A 16,287-nucleotide genomic window follows, 5' to 3' on the forward strand; every position below is an offset into this window, starting at 1 on the left:
TAAGACGTCGATTTCCACCGCCATCGTCTCTAAAAGAGTTGGAGGGTATTCTAACTGAAGAATGGCTTAAAATTCCTTTGGAAACAATTCACAAGTTGTATGAATCAATACCTCGGAGAATTGAGGCTGTAATTGCCGCAAAAGGCGGACCTACACCATATTAAATTATATTTTGTTGATTTTTTAAGGTGTTTCCATTATTTTGTCCAACCCCTGTATGTTTAAGTGTGACTGTTTTTCATCATAAATATGCAGGACTTGCTGAGGTCTGTCAGAATTGCTAATGCTTTATGCTAAGTGTAAACTGATGAAGCATTGCTGTGGCAGGAAAGCCACATGTGTGACTTGAGCCAACCTGTGCAACAATAAACCTTTGTAAAAGCTAGGTGTTCTTGTTGTTATTCAGTGGTATTATGCACCGGGGGCAAAAAGAGGTAAAATGTACTGGTTTGGACAGGTTTTAGTGGAATCTGTGGAGCCACCTGAAGACCGTGGGTCTGGTTCCTGCAGCTTTTCAGCCACATGGTGCAAACAGAGCAAAGGCTGATGAAGAGGGAAAGGTCTGGGACAGCTGGAGCAGCAGAGTACCCAACACTGACCTTCCTCCTCCTCCTCCTCCTGTTCCTACAAGTCTCCTAGTCTTTAAGCCAGAGCGAGAAGGTTCACAGTAAGGCACTGTTACCATAGAAACTATGTTTGCATTTCTCAGTGAGCATTTCTGGGACCGCTGGCTTTTCAGCTGGAATTTAGACCAATCAATTCAGTGCACAGCGCCGTCTGGAAAAGTAATTGTCTATGTGGGGCAACTTATTGAAAGACATTCTAGGTGCGTTTCCGTTTAAGTGAAAAGGCAGACAAAAAGAGCCTTGGCCATGAACTGGATGTCATCCTAACAAGCCTGGCTCTCAGACTGAATCATGCATTGTGGTAAAAAAAAAAGCGCTAAGAGCTCCAACAACCCGACGCTTTCCTTCTGTTTCATATGAGACAATGAAAATTAACAGCCTTTATTTTAACGGGGCGCTCCAGCAGAAGCACACATGCCAATCAAAATTTGGAGTGTGGTCGGAGGGTGCTGCTTTCTGCTGCGTGCCCAGTCACAGAGCTGTATTCAGGTCTGTCTTTAGTCGTCTCTCTCTCATACCAGGCTGCTGCGCTGGAACAAAGAGGCTTTTCACATTGACCTTGACACACGGCCACCCCCATCACCACAGGAACCAACGCAGAGGAATCCACCCCAACTCCGATATCAATCTCTCTGTACCCCTGGCAGACGGTGCAAGCTTAAGGCCGAGGTGAACCTTGGAGACGAGGATAATGCAAAGCATATGAAAGTGTTTTTACTCCAAAAAAAAAGAGGAGTATGGAAAAAATAACCTGCATGTACTGCTGTGAATATTCACTAAATTACCTACTATGTCCATCTAAGGCATTCTTGAATAACATTACGTTTGGGTTTATAACCTTAGTGTGTCAAAATGAATTAAAGTTTGGAATGATCGGCCCATTAAGCACAAGGCACGGTCACAAGTTTCAATGCAACATAAAGGTTGAGGTTAAAACTTGCCCACTTGAGATTTATTCACTTCTCTCATAAAAAGACACAGACGTTTCCAAGGAATAAAAGCTTTTATTCTCAAGGGTAAAAAGAACGATTTTGTTTTTTTTTGGTTTGTCTGTTTTGTTTTTGTTTTTACTGAACAGCCTGAAAAGCACAAAAACTCAGGCCTTAACATTGCAAATGATTTTTTTTAACAAAATAAAAATAAAAACCTTTCAATTTACACATTTCTGTCATAAGAAAAACTTCACAACTGTACATCGAGCTTTTTTACAAAGCATGTGGAGCTTCAAAATATACAACATTCATTCACATTTTATACACATTAAAAACCAATCGTCGTCTGCTACATTTAAAACTTGGGAGTTCTTCAGCTGCGGGTAAAGCAGTCCGAACACATTCCACGTTGCATCACGTTCGCACGTTGCTTGGCAACATTCAGGAGTTCCAGTTTCTGTCTCCGAAGAGTCACCAGACAGCAGGAGAGGACAGAGGCTCTTCCACAGGCTAGTCTGTCTCTGCTCACCGAGTACTCGTCCCATCTCCGGTCATGTGCGCCTAACCCGGTCAGTCAGTGTCCACCTGACAGGGGTTGGTCTGCTGATGCTGAGCTTCATTGTACAACCGTAGGAAGTCTTTGTATCGTGGTGCACAGCCCATCCACGCCTCACCAAACCTGACAGTCCCAGTGAAAAGAAAATCCCCCTCACCAGCCTTCACTCTACACTGGTGGGGCATCTTGATTTTGCCAGTCCAGGTCCGTACCCTCACACCCCCAGATGCAAACACTTGGGTCTTCTGTCTGTAGAGGCGGCTAATCTCCACAGTGACCGATGAATACTCCTCTTCCTGCTCCACCTTCCTGATGATGCCCCGTGCAACTAGAAACACCAAAAAGTCAGGATTTAGAAAATGGTTCCCAGTTAGGATTGAGTAGATAGTACTAACATGATGTTTAACCCTCCAGGCGTGAGTAAAATTACCGAAATGACCCAATAAAACCTGTAAAGCGCAACGTCTCAGGTTTCAGAAACCATTGGAATTTTTCCAATTGCACAAACAGTGAAAGACCTACAGTCATCCAAACTGCATATGCACAGGGTGTGTCAGTAGTCGCTTTTCCATTAGACATCTGCGCAAAACTTTACCGATATTTGCTAAATGTCAAAAAAATACAAGTGCATAAGGTCGGTTTTTCCATTAAATCACAAATGCGATGATTTGTTTATTTATTATGGCGAGATGACACAAGAAGTCATTCCATAAACATGGCAACAAACATAAATATCTGTTGTTTTGAATCTAGAATACTCGTTACCCCTTTATCCCGTCCTCCATTCAAAAATGATTGGGCTTCCTCATGTATCCACACATACTGCGCCATGTTTGTTTTAAAATTATTCTTCTTCACATGTTGCAACATCCATCTGTTTTTTTTTTTTTTGTTCACATGACTATTTGCGAAAAAGGTCTTTCAATTGCAATGTTGCGTGATATACCAATTTCGCTACGCCTAAAAAACCACCTCTTGCAAGCCCAAAAGAGAGTTTTTGCGAAATTGTCGTTTTTCCATTAGGCAAAGTTTTATGCGCAAGTTATAGTTGTGCAATTTGAGGCTCAACGGAAAAGCGACTAGTGATGATGACTCATCAGGTTTTAACGAGTTAACAAACTAGATTAACATTAGCATCTGCAGAACTTGCCTCTAATGGGTTCTCAAAAAAACTAAGGCAAAATAATCACCGCAAACAAAACTTCTTAAGGTTATTTTGATCCACATTCCTATAGTACACAGACTTCAATGTTCAATTAACAATTTGAAACAGGTCAACGACAGTTCATTCCCAACTGTCTGTTTTCTTTTCTTTCTTTTTTTTTTTGACAGATTAATGTGTTATTGACTCCTGCTCTAAACTGCCAAAAGTATATGGCCCTTTAAAAACCCAATCTCCCTCTAAACAGAATGGTGTTTTACTTGGATATTTCTATCACTAAAACAGCTGGAAGCCTATATTTCTTCCAAACAACACTGTTACTTACCAAAGTCATTGGTGCAAACTGCTAAAAGCATCTCAGAATCACTGCAGGGCTGACAGGGTCCTAAATGGAAATAAAAAGGAGGGATGTGTGTGAGTTTGGAGCCAAAAAGCGAATAGAAAACTACAAACAGGAAAAGTCCCTGATTTCTTTAGCACTTCCTGTCTTGTAGAATAATAAAAATCTTGCCGACAGGTCTACAACTTTCCAGTTAAATACCACCAATGCAAACACTAAACTGTAGCATGGCCAGGATTATCCCTCACACACACATACACACAAAATCTGTGTGTGTGTTCGGGGGGGGGGGGGGGGGGGCCTCACAGTAATTTCCATCACCACATGGTTATTTATTTACACAGACAGCAGAGCGGGAGTCAGCTGTCACGACCAACCCAGCTGGACACGCTGGTGCTGAAGGAAATAATAAATGTTTATCTGGGCTTATTTAAAAATGCTCTAACTGTGTGTTCTCTGTGCTGAAGAAGGGTGTGCTGATAGTTTCACCATCGAGAAAGGAACTCCTTGACACTCCATGACAAACTAGGACCAGATGATCAGGGTAAAGGGGGGGCAGAGACACTAAAGAGGCCTCCAGCTCTACTCATCTGGTCTTAAAAATCAGGTCATCTAACCAGCTTTGAAGTAAAAAAAAAAAAAAAAAAAAAATCAAAAACTAACCACAAGAACATTTCCAAAACTATAATTTATCATCTTGAACACTAAAAGCGGACTAAAATAAATGAGGGGCATTAGCAAAATGGCTTCAAACCAGACTAAAAACACTGCCCCGGGCTAAATTTCACCTTTGTAGAGCAACAACTAGTATGCAACCAGCCAGAGTATTTTACGGCAGGAGAACGGGCTCTAAATGAGGGCAGTCAAGTCATTGATTAGTTGACTCAGGTGCAGCTGGATGGACCACAACGCCTTTATTAGCCCTGGACCTGCTGTGGTTTTCTTTAGCAGCTGAGGTGGGGAAAGGACTGCGGAGGGAGGGTCCCGTCAGCATTAGGGGGAGGATTTAACGCGCTGGAAACAACCTTATATTATCTTGCTGATGTCTCAGTACTAGAACGGAGGGAGGATACAAAGTTATTACAGGCACTTTTAGCAGCCAGCAAGAAATCTATCACAAGAAGGTGGTTAAAGCCAACTCCACCAGCATTAGAAGACTGGTACGAGACTATCTTGCAAATTTTCAAAATGGAAAAATTGACTTACTCTATCAGAATCCAGAGGGATACATTTTACCATATTTGGGACAAATGGATTAAGTTGGTATCCTCTAACCGCCCAGAATTTGTATCACTCCTCTAAAAATTTCTTCTTTATAATCTCCCTGTCTTTATTTTTTGCTTATGTTTTACTTTTGCATAAACGTGTAATGTTTAAAGAACCCAGAGGTATTGAAAGCTGTGACTGTCTTTTTTTTTAAGGGAGAAATACCAAAACTGCAAGTACTCAGTTCATATATTATTATTATTATTTTTTTTTTTTTTTGACACTTTCATATGTATAAAATAAGAAATACAAAAAGGACTCTAATACATATCATATGTATGAATGGTAATGCTAAGATATCTCGCTCCTTTTCCAATAAAAAAAAAAAAAGGAAAAAAACCTTATATTATGATAGTTGAGATTGTAGCTTAAGTGACTATTTTTGGTCATTTCCATATACATTACGAGACAGTGACAGCAACAGTTACAGTGAGGTCCAATGTGGTCTACAGGGTCTATAAGGTCCACCTCTGCCTGAACAATGAGTGTACCTGCTTTGTTAGGTACCATGAAATAATGGAGTAATGGTACGAATGTAAGGAATGATGTTCAAAAGTAGTTTTAGTACCTTTTAAAATAATGGTGATGTTTTATATGTATGTTATTATCAGTTTTAAGTTGGTTTTTAGTACTGACTTTCATTGTGTTTATGTATATTATTGTGGATGTTTGGCTGTGATTTCCATTTTGGGTAACTTCTGCTGCTGTCTTGGCCAGGACATTCTTGAAAAAGAGATTTTCAATCTCAATGAGGTTTTTTCCTGGTTAACCTCCTGAGACCCAGGAAATGTCAGTAAAGTACAAGCTTTTTTGTTTTTTATTAAATAAGTGCCTACAGGGGTTGGACAAAATAATGGAAACACCTTCACCTCAAGATGATAATGCCCCAATCCATACAGCTAGAATTGTTGAAGAATGGCATGAGGAACATTCTAATGAAGTTGAGCATCTCGTATGGCCGGCACAGTCCCCAGACCTCAACATTATTGAGCATTTATGGTCAGTTTTAGAGATTCAAGTAAGACGTCGATTTCCACCGCCATCGTCTCTAAAAGAGTTGGAGGGTATTCTAACTGAAGAATGGCTTAAAATTCCTTTGGAAACAATTCACAAGTTGTATGAATCAATACCTCGGAGAATTGAGGCTGTAATTGCCGCAAAAGGCGGACCTACACCATATTAAATTATATTTTGTTGATTTTTTAAGGTGTTTCCATTATTTTGTCCAACCCCTGTATATTGATACAACAATTTTTTCAGATGCAGTTTTTAAAATTTTTATGGAATGTCCTTTGTGGTGGACAGTTTTCTTTTCTTTTTGTTTTTTTGTATAAAGTTGTGAAACTCTTGTCCACAAATGTGGACAGAAAACCCACAGCTGGGTCTTAGGAGGTTAAATAAAGGTTAGAATAGTAATTTTTTAAAAAAAGGGATAATGTGGATGTTGACAGGTGTCTGGATCAGCACTTAGGTTGTTCTAATGTTCCAAAATACATGTTCCTTTCACTTTACATGTGTTTTTCTTGTATTACTATTATTTTCATATCCATTTCTTGGATATTTTTTGCCACCTATGGGTAAGAAACCAAATATGGTCACTTCATTAACTTGATTTCCGACATGATAATAAAAAAAAAAAAAATTGAAAAATTACACAAAAGTAATAAAGTCTTTAATGTTAAGTAAGTAGGCAGACCCCCCCGCCCCGTTTTTTTTTTTTTTTTTTTTGTTTATGTGTACATGTAAGTGCAGGTGTAGTGTTCTTGTTCTGACACACTTACATTGGATACTATATGACTTTTTTATATTGTCATTGTTGTAATTTCAATACAAAGACTTTAAAAAAAAGTAATGAAATCTTTAATATTAAGTAAGTAGGCAGACCCCCCCGCCCCGTTTTTTTTGTTTTTTTTTTTTTGTTTATGTGTACATGTAAGTGCAGGTGTTGTGTTCTTGTTCTGACACACTTACATTGGATACTATATGACTTTTTTATATTGTCATTGTTGTAATTTCAATAAAAAGTCAAAAAAACAAACAAACAAAAAAAATAATAAAGTCTTGTTATGTCCTACAATAATACACTAAGGTTGAAACGTTGAATTTCAGAGTATTTCTATGAGTGCACTGTAACCTCCTGAGACCCAGCAGAATACAAGTTTTGGCTTTTTTTACATTAAATAATTGTCTTGATTGGAAATACCATTATGCAGCAGTGTTTTTCAGATACATTTTTTCCAATTCTACTTTTTTATGGAATATTCTTTCCAGTGGACAGCATTTTTTTCTGTTTTTTTAGACAAGCTATGAAACTCTTGTCCCTTACAGAGGACAAAAATGCATTGCTGGGTTTTGGGAAGGATAAAGAGTTAAGTCTACAAGCATATCTTGTGGAAAAATACATATATGTGCCGCCTTCAGCTGCAGAACCGGAGCTTATTTTTAGTCGAGTTGTGTGAAGTTGAGGGGTGAGGGGTGAGCGTGTCTTGGGTCAAGCTTGTGTAGCAACATTGCGCGCTGCCGCATCACTACAGAGATCAGGGGTCAAACCGCCACAAGCTCAGGCAGCTTAAGAACAGCTGGAGAAACGGGAGACTTCAGAGCGCCGACCTCGCCCAGAGGCCTGGAGCAGAGTGCAAAGGCCCTTTGAAGTGAGCCTGCACGCTGCCATAGCATTAGACGGAGCAGCGAGCCGAGGCCTAAACCCAATCCTGTTTTTTTCTTCTCTCAGACGCAGAGCAAAGCAGGGGCTCATATGTCAGACATGAAACAGAACCGCAGGAATGGGCCGAGAGCCGAGTCAGCATCTCTACGTTGGCCGGCGCGCATGCAGCACCGCTCTGATCAGAACCACTTCACAGGAGTGGAGAGGGATGAGGGATGGGAGGAGCAGTTTAAAAAAAAAAAAAAAAAAGGGTGGAGGGGCATGATGTAGAGTCCCTGCAACATCTGGGCCCAGATGCATTCCACTGTAATGGAGCGCAACTCACTAATACCACTCAGCACAGATGAAAACCACTTCAAACAGCTGGGAAGAGAGAGGGAAGATATATGAAGGCGAGAGGAACGAGAAGGAAAATACTAGAATGATATATATACAAGGAAGAAATTAAGAGGTAGGAAATAGTGAGACAGAGGGGAAGAAAAGGGGGGATAGTTTAACCCTTTATAGGACACTTATTGGAATACTCTGAAATTCCACATTTCAACCTTTTTTGTTTTTTTTTGAGCATTTACAGAACACATGCAAATCCAAAATTCCAAAATCATTCATCTACACTCGAAAAGGGGTGGGAAGAAGAAAAACTTATTTAATCCCACTCTCATTCTCATCATCAAATAATTTAACATAATAACATCTTAAATACTCACTCCTGTTCTTAGACTTCAAGCTAGAACAATGAACCAAATAGGCCTAAACCAAATTAGAATGAACACATTTGACAGTATTTATATTATATAACCAAAATGTGGGTGAAAAATAGAAACAAAGTACATTCCTGGTAGTGTTACCTTAGTGTGTTAATGCAGGACATAACAAGAATATATTACTTTTGTGACATTTTTTGAATTTTTTTTATTGTTATGTAGAAAATCAAGGTCAGTAAAGTTACCATATTTGATTCCTTGCCCATAAGTGGCAAAAAAAATAAATCCAATAAGTGTATTTATAGAAAAACCCATGAAAAACATATGTAATGTGAAAGGAACATGGATTTTAGAACATTAGACCAACATAACATAGCGCTGATACAGACACCTGTCAACATCCCTTTGAACCATTACTTTAAACATCTCACTTATCTCAGGCAGTTTTGCACATGTTTGTACATGTATGTCATTTACCTCTGACTGTTTGCACAGTTACCCAGATGTTGCACATTTATGTAAGTATATACTTTCCTCTTTTGTATGCTATTTTCTTTTAAATGCCACTTTGTTTTGGTTGTAGTAATTTCCTAGTTAAATGATTCTATTTAAATTTTTATACTCATACTTTCATACTTATCTTAAAATCTTGTTTCATTCCATGTGGACGGCAAAGTACGTTTTTCATTGTACAGGGAAATCTGTTTCTTTACTGTACACATGACAATAAAATATTTTGAATTGTAACATTAGTATCGTTACCTAACAAAGCAGATCTACTCACTGCTCATGCAGAGGTGGACCTTACAGACCCTGGAGACCACATTGGACCTGAGACTGTCACAGTCTAGTAATGTGTATGGGGATGACCAAAAATAGTCACTTGCTTGATAAAGGGTTAAGTTAGCTGAAAAAGAGACAGAGGGAGTGACAGTCCAAAGAGGAGGGTGGGGGTAAGTGTGTGTGTGGGGGGGGGGGGTTAGCCTATATGCTCCTAGGAAAGGTCCTCCCAACATCTGGCTGGAGATACATTCCAGTTTGATGGTGAGCAACTCAATCCCAACGCAGTGGGTCAGAGAGAAAGGGAAGGCAGAGGAAAGAGTGGAGGAAGAGAAGGAGAAGAAGGAGAGGAAGAAGGAGGAGGAGGAGGAGAAGAAGAAGAGGAAGGAGAAGAAGGAGAAAAAGGAGGAGGAAGAGGAGAAGGAGAAGAAGAAGAGGAAGGAGAAGGAGAAAAAGGAGGAGGAGGAGGAGGAAGAGGAGAAGGAGAAGGAGAAGAAGAAGAGGAAGGAGAAGGAGAAAAAGGAGAAGAAAAAGGAGGAGAAGAAAAAGGAGGAGAAAAAGGAGGAGGAAAAAGGAGGAGAAGAAGGAGAAGAAGAAAAAGGAGGAGAAAAAGGAGGAGGAAAAAGGAGGAGAAGAAGGAGAAGAAGAAAAAGGAGATAAAGAAGGAGAAAAAGGAGAAGTAAAAGAAGAAGTAGAAGTAGAAGAAGAAGAAGAAGTAGAAGAAGAAGTAGAAGTAGAAGAAGAAGAAGAAGAAGAAGAAGAAGAAGAAGAAGAAGAAGAAGAAGAAGAAGAAGAAGAAAGAAGAAGAAGAAGAAGAAGAAGAAGAAGAAGAAGAAGAAGAAGAGAGAAGAAGAAGAAGAAGAAGACACCAGACCACCGTCTATCTCGGGCCACATCACAGTGTCAGATCGGACTATAAAGCTGAACATCACGCACTGATGTGGTGAAAAACAAAGTCCTCTACATTTAAGTCTGCCTCCGTCTTCTTGTGCCGTGCCATATAATGATGCAGGATATGTGAACCCAGAGAGCTGTGAAAACAGATGTGGGCCTGATACTGTGCATATTTTGCTTTAGGTGGAAATAAAAACACAGTTGCTTGAACAGTTGCGCAGCTTGAAACGGCGCAGGTTTGGCAGGTACGCAGCGTGAAAACAGACAACTGTTTTTCAATGGAGGCCCACTGTTCAGCTGTGCCCCTCTACACACAAGCTATCCAACAAGAAAAGAGAAAAAAAAACAACTTACAGTCCTAGCATTTACACTTTAATCCATTGTGGATAGTTTTACATATTTGCCACAAGATATGTGTGCAGTATAGTTTGAGAAAAACCTTAAAAGCTTCAGATTTGGATGGTTTGATGTCTTGATGTTTGACAAGAAATGCGTTCTTCCAAAACCAACAGACAATGCTACCAGAAAAACAGCTTTTTGGCTTTGGTGTGAGGAGTATGTTGAAGCAAATGTAGAGTTTCCTACCATTAGAGTCTAAGTTAATAAAAGCTTCCACCAGTAGATGGCTGCATTTAGTGAACGGCATCACAAGGACAAAGCACAAAGGAATAGAGAAGAACCGAACAAACAAGGGTGAGGAACTTTATGGAGGCTACTTAAATGTTAATAGTGTTTTTTGAGAACCATTTATCTAAAAGTCAACTGTTTTCAGCTTTGTGATGAGGCATTTTCCACCTAATCCAACAGGGATTTTATAGAATTTATCTATCTTAACCCATAAAGACCCAGGGCTTCTTCTGTGGCAGTTCCCAAATTAATTTTTCTATCCATTTCATCATTCTTAAGTGATTTATTAACATTTATTATAGTATTATCCTCTGTATTTCATGGTTTTTCAGTGTAAATCATGTATTTTCCCATTTTTATTTCACTGATCATGTAGATGTTCATAAAAACTAAATAAGAAACAGAGGAAACTGAAGAAAAAGGGACTTTCACAACAAAATATATCATTAACTGAACATGAAACAAGTGTTTCAATCCATTGTCACTGATTAAACTCCATGAATTTTACTGGTGATTCAATGTTGTAGAAGATGACGGTGTTTCCATAGTAACTACAGAGCCTCTGAATGTCCAAATGAGTCATATCTGATGACCATGAAAAGACGACAAACAGTGGCAGTGGCTGTGTGGGTCTTTATGGGTTTAAACACAGATGACAATTTTTTCAACCCATAAAGAAACACATTTGGAGATAAGGGTGTGTATTGGCAAGAATCTGGTGATATGATACATATCACAATTCTAGGATCAAGATACGATATATTGCAATATTTCACAATATGTTAACAAGGCGATATTTTTTTTTGCTTATTTTGTTTCTTTTTTTGAAAAATTATTTCCAGTAAATATTTAATTACAACAGAAATATGCCAAAATACTAAACAATTTTATTTGATCCGAACACGATCTAATGCTATATCACAAAACGTTCCTAAAAACTTAAATTATGTTTCACAGACCTTACAGTTCAAGATCCTGCTCAAATGTTCATATTCTATTAGTTGCAAAATGAATGCGTAGAGTTGACAGTTCCTGAACCATCCAACATGGTAACATCATTTTTTTGCCATCCCAACAAAGGAACCAACATCTGCCTCTTTCAGACGGTAAAAAGTGCTTTAGGAAGCTTGAAATAACCATTATTTACCAAAACAATGTAAAAAATAATACTTAAAATATGAACATAAAAGAAAAACAAAAAACAAAAATGAACCTGCATTTGAATAAATACCAAAAAAATATCGATACAGTACTTTTTGATATCAATACAGTATGGTATTTGCCTCTTTCAAACAGTAAAAAGTGCTTTAGGAAGCTTGAAATAACCATTATTTACCAAAACAATGTAAAAAATAATACTTAAAATAGAAACATAAAAGAAAAACGAAAAAACAAAAATGAACCTGCATTTGAATAAATACCAAAAAAATATCGATACAGTACTTTTTGATATCGATATAGTATCGTATTCGCCTCTTTCAGGCGGTAAAAAGTGCTTTAAGAAGCTTGAAACAACCATTATTTTAGCAAAACAGTGTAAAAATAGTACTTACAATATAAACAAAAAAGAAAAAGAAAAAACAAAAATGAACCCTCACCATGACTGCATTTGAATAAATACCAAAAAAATATTGATAGAGTACTTTTTGATATCGATACAGTATCGTATCTGCCTCTTTCAAACAGTAAAAAGTGCTTTAGGAAGCTTGAAATCGTTATTTAATAAAACAGTGTAAAAAAAAAATAATACTTAAAATATAAACATAAAAGAAAAACAAAAAACAAAAATGAACCCTCACCATGTCTGCATTTGAAAAAATACCAAAAAAATATCCATACAGTGTTTTCTGATATCGGTACAGTATCGTGAAATGATATATCATGATATTTTCTTACACCTCTGTTTGGAGATAGGTGGTTTTCCCTGAACATAAGGATACTTAGAAATCGTAATAACAGATGCATCTTACCACCCGTTAATCGTTTATCCGCCCCCAGTCTGTCGCTGACCAGCTCGTACTGGAACGCCGTGATGCGTCTGCTGATGTCCATGTGCGGGACGGCCTCGATGAACAGCGCTCCCTCCTGAATCCCGAAGCAGAGCACCTTTCCCTGAGCCTGGTCCTCTTCGTGCAGCAGCAGCCGCAGCTTCCCCATGCGGTCCAGGTAGATGTTGGTCCCGCTGGATTCTGTGGTGGGTTTGATGCAGACCGAGAGCTTGGCCACAGCCGGTGACACGGTGTTGGGTCGGAGGTTGACGATGATGGCGCCCGTGGGGTAAAGCCACTCCAATGAACCTTGGGAGCAACGCAAGTACACCTGCTCCACGTCCCTGGCGTGGCCCTCATGAGTCAGACCACTGGAAAAGACAGAAGGGAAATGGTGTCAACAGGGATTTGGAAAAACTACACAGATTCACCGAAAACCAGCAGGGAATTTTCTGTAGTGGTGTGTTTTTTTTTTTAAAGCTCAAACTGAAGCGTATAAAAGAACTTGACAGTTTGTTAAATGATTTTCTGCTTATTTATATCCTGAATGAACAGACCAAGGTGTGGACCTCTGGCAGGCTTCAAGGACATTAGACCACATTCCTCGTAAAGCATTAAGGGCTGCCTGCACGCAAGACTGGCTGCATGACCAGTCACGAGCCGGAGCAGCCGAAATGACCTCAGCTCCACACACACACACACACACACACACACACACACACACACACACACACACACACACACACACACACACACACACACACACACACACACACACCCCATACCACATTGTTCCTCCCAGAGCTTTGGCAAAATGCACCGCTGGCTGGCAGGCTGCCTTTGGGGAAGAGTTTGGAAGCAGAAATGGATGAATGGAGGGACACAGGGGCTTCTGGGCAGACAACGGCGGCAACAGTAGCCGGGCCTGCTGCATGCAAGTGCAAATGCAGGTCACGCACCGAACCTCCCCTCGCTTTCAAGCCACCAAAGAGACTGGAAGAGACTTGTCCGGGCAGCACTTCGGACTGTGGCGCCAGCATGACCAAATGACTCCCTCCAGAACTTAATGCCTGGTCAGGGTTTGAAAACTCCAGCCTGTCAGTCATTCTGTGGCAAAAGCAGAGGCAGGAAGCCATCAGGAGTCTACCAGCATACGCATGCCAAGCTAGTGGTTGGACTCAGGGAAGGAGGGAAGGAGGGAAGAAGGGAGGGCAGGAGGGGGTGGGGGGGTGGGGGAGAGAGAAACGCCCAGTTTCCTGAAAATGAGATGCTGAAATTCAAATGCACCATAGATCTAAAGTAACCCACGGCACATGCTGAGCATATGCATCTGAAGCCTCATAACCAGCCTCTCCTCAGCGTGTCTCTAATTAAGTCCTGCCTAACTTCATCATCTCTGCATGCAATTAAAGGAGATTAGTCAGAGTCTTACTAATGAACAACAGATTATTGGTTAAGAGCTCAAAGTGCTGAATACGGCCTGCCTTCCCCTCCTGACTGCAGGGATGAAAAACAAAACCACAGTATTTGAGGCACGGCCTCTCAAGTGCAAAACAGATTTCAGCAGATGTTTGATGAGAGGTGAAGTTTCCAGTGTATTCAGACAGCCCGAGGATTGAAATATGACTGAAATATTTAAAAAGGAACAGATTGGAATACTTAAAAGCTCTGAGGAGACCAGAATAGGCTGCTCTATGGTTATTTTAGTAGCATGTTATTTATTTTATAAGGGATTTTTCAGTAAAATACAAGAATAAGAGGACTGAATATGATTTTTTCCCCCTTTTTTTTCTGCTTTTTGTTCACATTATCTTTTTAATGAATTAGAATTTAATTAGATTTTAAGATGGGATACTAGAACTTCTAAATGTTTTTTTTTTTTTTTAATCAAACTGGATGTGGTTGCATTTAACAAATAAGTTCATTGTAAGTTATTACACAAAATTAAAGCTTAGTTTATTTCTAGGCTGTTCTAATTCATGACTCTTTAAGGTTTTTTCACTAATTTAAATGGTTTCAGTCATCTCAGCTCCAGCTCCAGATTTTTTTTTTTTTTTTTTTTTTTTTTTTTTTTTTTTTTTTTTGGTGCACTTTTATTAGAATTAAAATCAAAGTGTCCTCACCTCCCCTTCCAGCTGCACTGGTCGCTCGAATATTGGCAAAAAGAAATCCGACAGAGGCAGAGAAGAGGCAGGAGGGAGAGCAGCATCGGGGGGAGCATGTTGATCTCACTTCTCCTCTCCTCGGGTCAAACTATGTTAAAGTCCGCCGCCGCGTTTCCAGATACATGTCGTTTCCATGAACCCCGGTCCGCTCCCCTCAGCCGCGCCGACGCTCCCTGAACTATCCTCCGTTTATTCTCGGTAAGTTCTGGCGGATCGACGCGCTGGGGTCTTGCAGTTCCGTTCCGTTCCGTTCCGATCCGTACAACCCACTTGCTCTGACTACGAGCACTGAAATGTGGAGTGAGTTCAGCTCCAGAGGCTCGGCTTCAGCCCTGATGGCTCTCCACGTCACACAGCGCTGTTTAACACGCATGATGCGTTCAAGTGCTCGGATGGTGCGTTCAAGTGTTCCACCAATGCTCCAACAACTCATTGTACGTAAACGCTAATATCGCTCGAATAAATGGGCTAAATTTTAACTACTTTAACCCTTTTGAGAACTGGAGACATTTTTGTGGTAACTTTCTACATTTCTTTTTTTTTTTTTTTTTTTTTTTTTTTTTTTTACGATTTTTCACAGTTTATCAAACGTTGTCCTTTGGATTCAGTGTTTCTTCATATATTTCTTCTACTTAATTTAATGACCGTATAGATGTTTATACAAGCTCAGTGTAAATTCAAAAGTTATTATGTTAAAACCGAAAAAAACTGAAGTAACAGCTTTTGAGGAAAGGGTTTTGTGGTAGCGCTTTAGTTGTACTCTGTACTAGGAGCAGCGGCCTGATGTCCCTAATCATCGAACTCAATTTCGTTTGATGCATTTTGTACTGTGAAATGACAATAAAGGCAATTCTGATTCTAAAATAAACATTTCCAGTATTTCCAAATATACCATTAACGCTTTCATGCATGAATTATGAAAAAAGGTATCTAGATTTTTTTTTTATTTTTTTTTTTTTATGATTTTATTTCTCAAAAATAGTTTAAAGTTGAAATGCATTTTGATTTTATTATTATTATCATTGTTTTTATTTTATTTTTTAAAATATGGTTTCATTAGGAAGATATTTCACCTCCTGGGACCCAGGAAAGTGCAAGGTTTGGCCTTAAAAAAAAAAAAAAAAAAAAAAAAAAAAAAAAAAAAAAATTAAATTAAATAAAATAAATAAATAAATGCCTATACTGGAAACATCAGGATGCAACATTTTTTTCAGATGCATTTTTTAAAAGTTTTATGGAATGTCCCTTGCAGTGGGCAGTTTTTGTTTATTGTTTTTTTGTTTTGTTTTGTTTGTATAAAGCTATGATACTCTTGTTCGTACACGTGGACAGAAAACCCATAGCTGAGGTTCATTTTATGAGATCACTATTTACAATAAGATGCTACTTTTTTTCGTTGTATTGCTTAGAGTCCATAGAGACTGCCCCCATGTGGTTTGGAGAATATTGCCTTTATAACCCTTTGGAAAGTGAACTTCAATTATATGTGTCTACAAATGCGGATGTCATGCATGAAAGGGTTAACTAAATATAAGAAGAAGTGTGTGAAAATCAGGTATTTTTCTATATTTAACTTACTGAT

General features: G+C 39.0%; 1 protein-coding gene across 1 annotated transcript; it reads right to left on the minus strand.

The window, feature by feature from the left end:
• Window positions 1-1,610: 1,610 nt before the first annotated feature.
• Window positions 1,611-15,026, minus strand: metrnla (meteorin like, glial cell differentiation regulator a). The gene is made up of 4 exons (XM_030142148.1): window positions 14,664-15,026; window positions 12,523-12,911; window positions 3,602-3,661; window positions 1,611-2,442 (listed from the first exon to the last, which is right to left on the minus strand). The coding sequence occupies exons 1-4, from the start codon at window positions 14,759-14,761 to the stop codon at window positions 2,129-2,131; spliced, it is 861 nt and encodes a 286-aa protein (XP_029998008.1). The 5' UTR covers window positions 14,762-15,026; the 3' UTR covers window positions 1,611-2,128.
• Window positions 15,027-16,287: the final 1,261 nt, after the last annotated feature.

The sequence above is a fragment of the Sphaeramia orbicularis genome, chromosome 8 (genome assembly GCF_902148855.1).
Source record: "Sphaeramia orbicularis chromosome 8, fSphaOr1.1, whole genome shotgun sequence".
NCBI classification, from domain to species: domain Eukaryota; kingdom Metazoa; phylum Chordata; class Actinopteri; order Kurtiformes; family Apogonidae; genus Sphaeramia; species Sphaeramia orbicularis.

Bases quoted from the DNA above. Each gene is read 5' to 3' on its own strand.
- metrnla (XM_030142148.1), bottom strand. From the start codon at position 14,761: ATGCTCCCCCCGATGCTGCTCTCCCTCCTGCCTCTTCTCTGCCTCTGT. The intron at 3,662-12,522 runs GTAAGATGCATC...ATTTCCATTTAG, and splicing joins GGATAAACGATTAACGGGTG to GACCCTGTCAGCCCTGCAGT. The intron at 2,443-3,601 runs GTAAGTAACAGT...TGGTGTTTCTAG, and splicing joins AGTTTGCACCAATGACTTTG to TTGCACGGGGCATCATCAGG.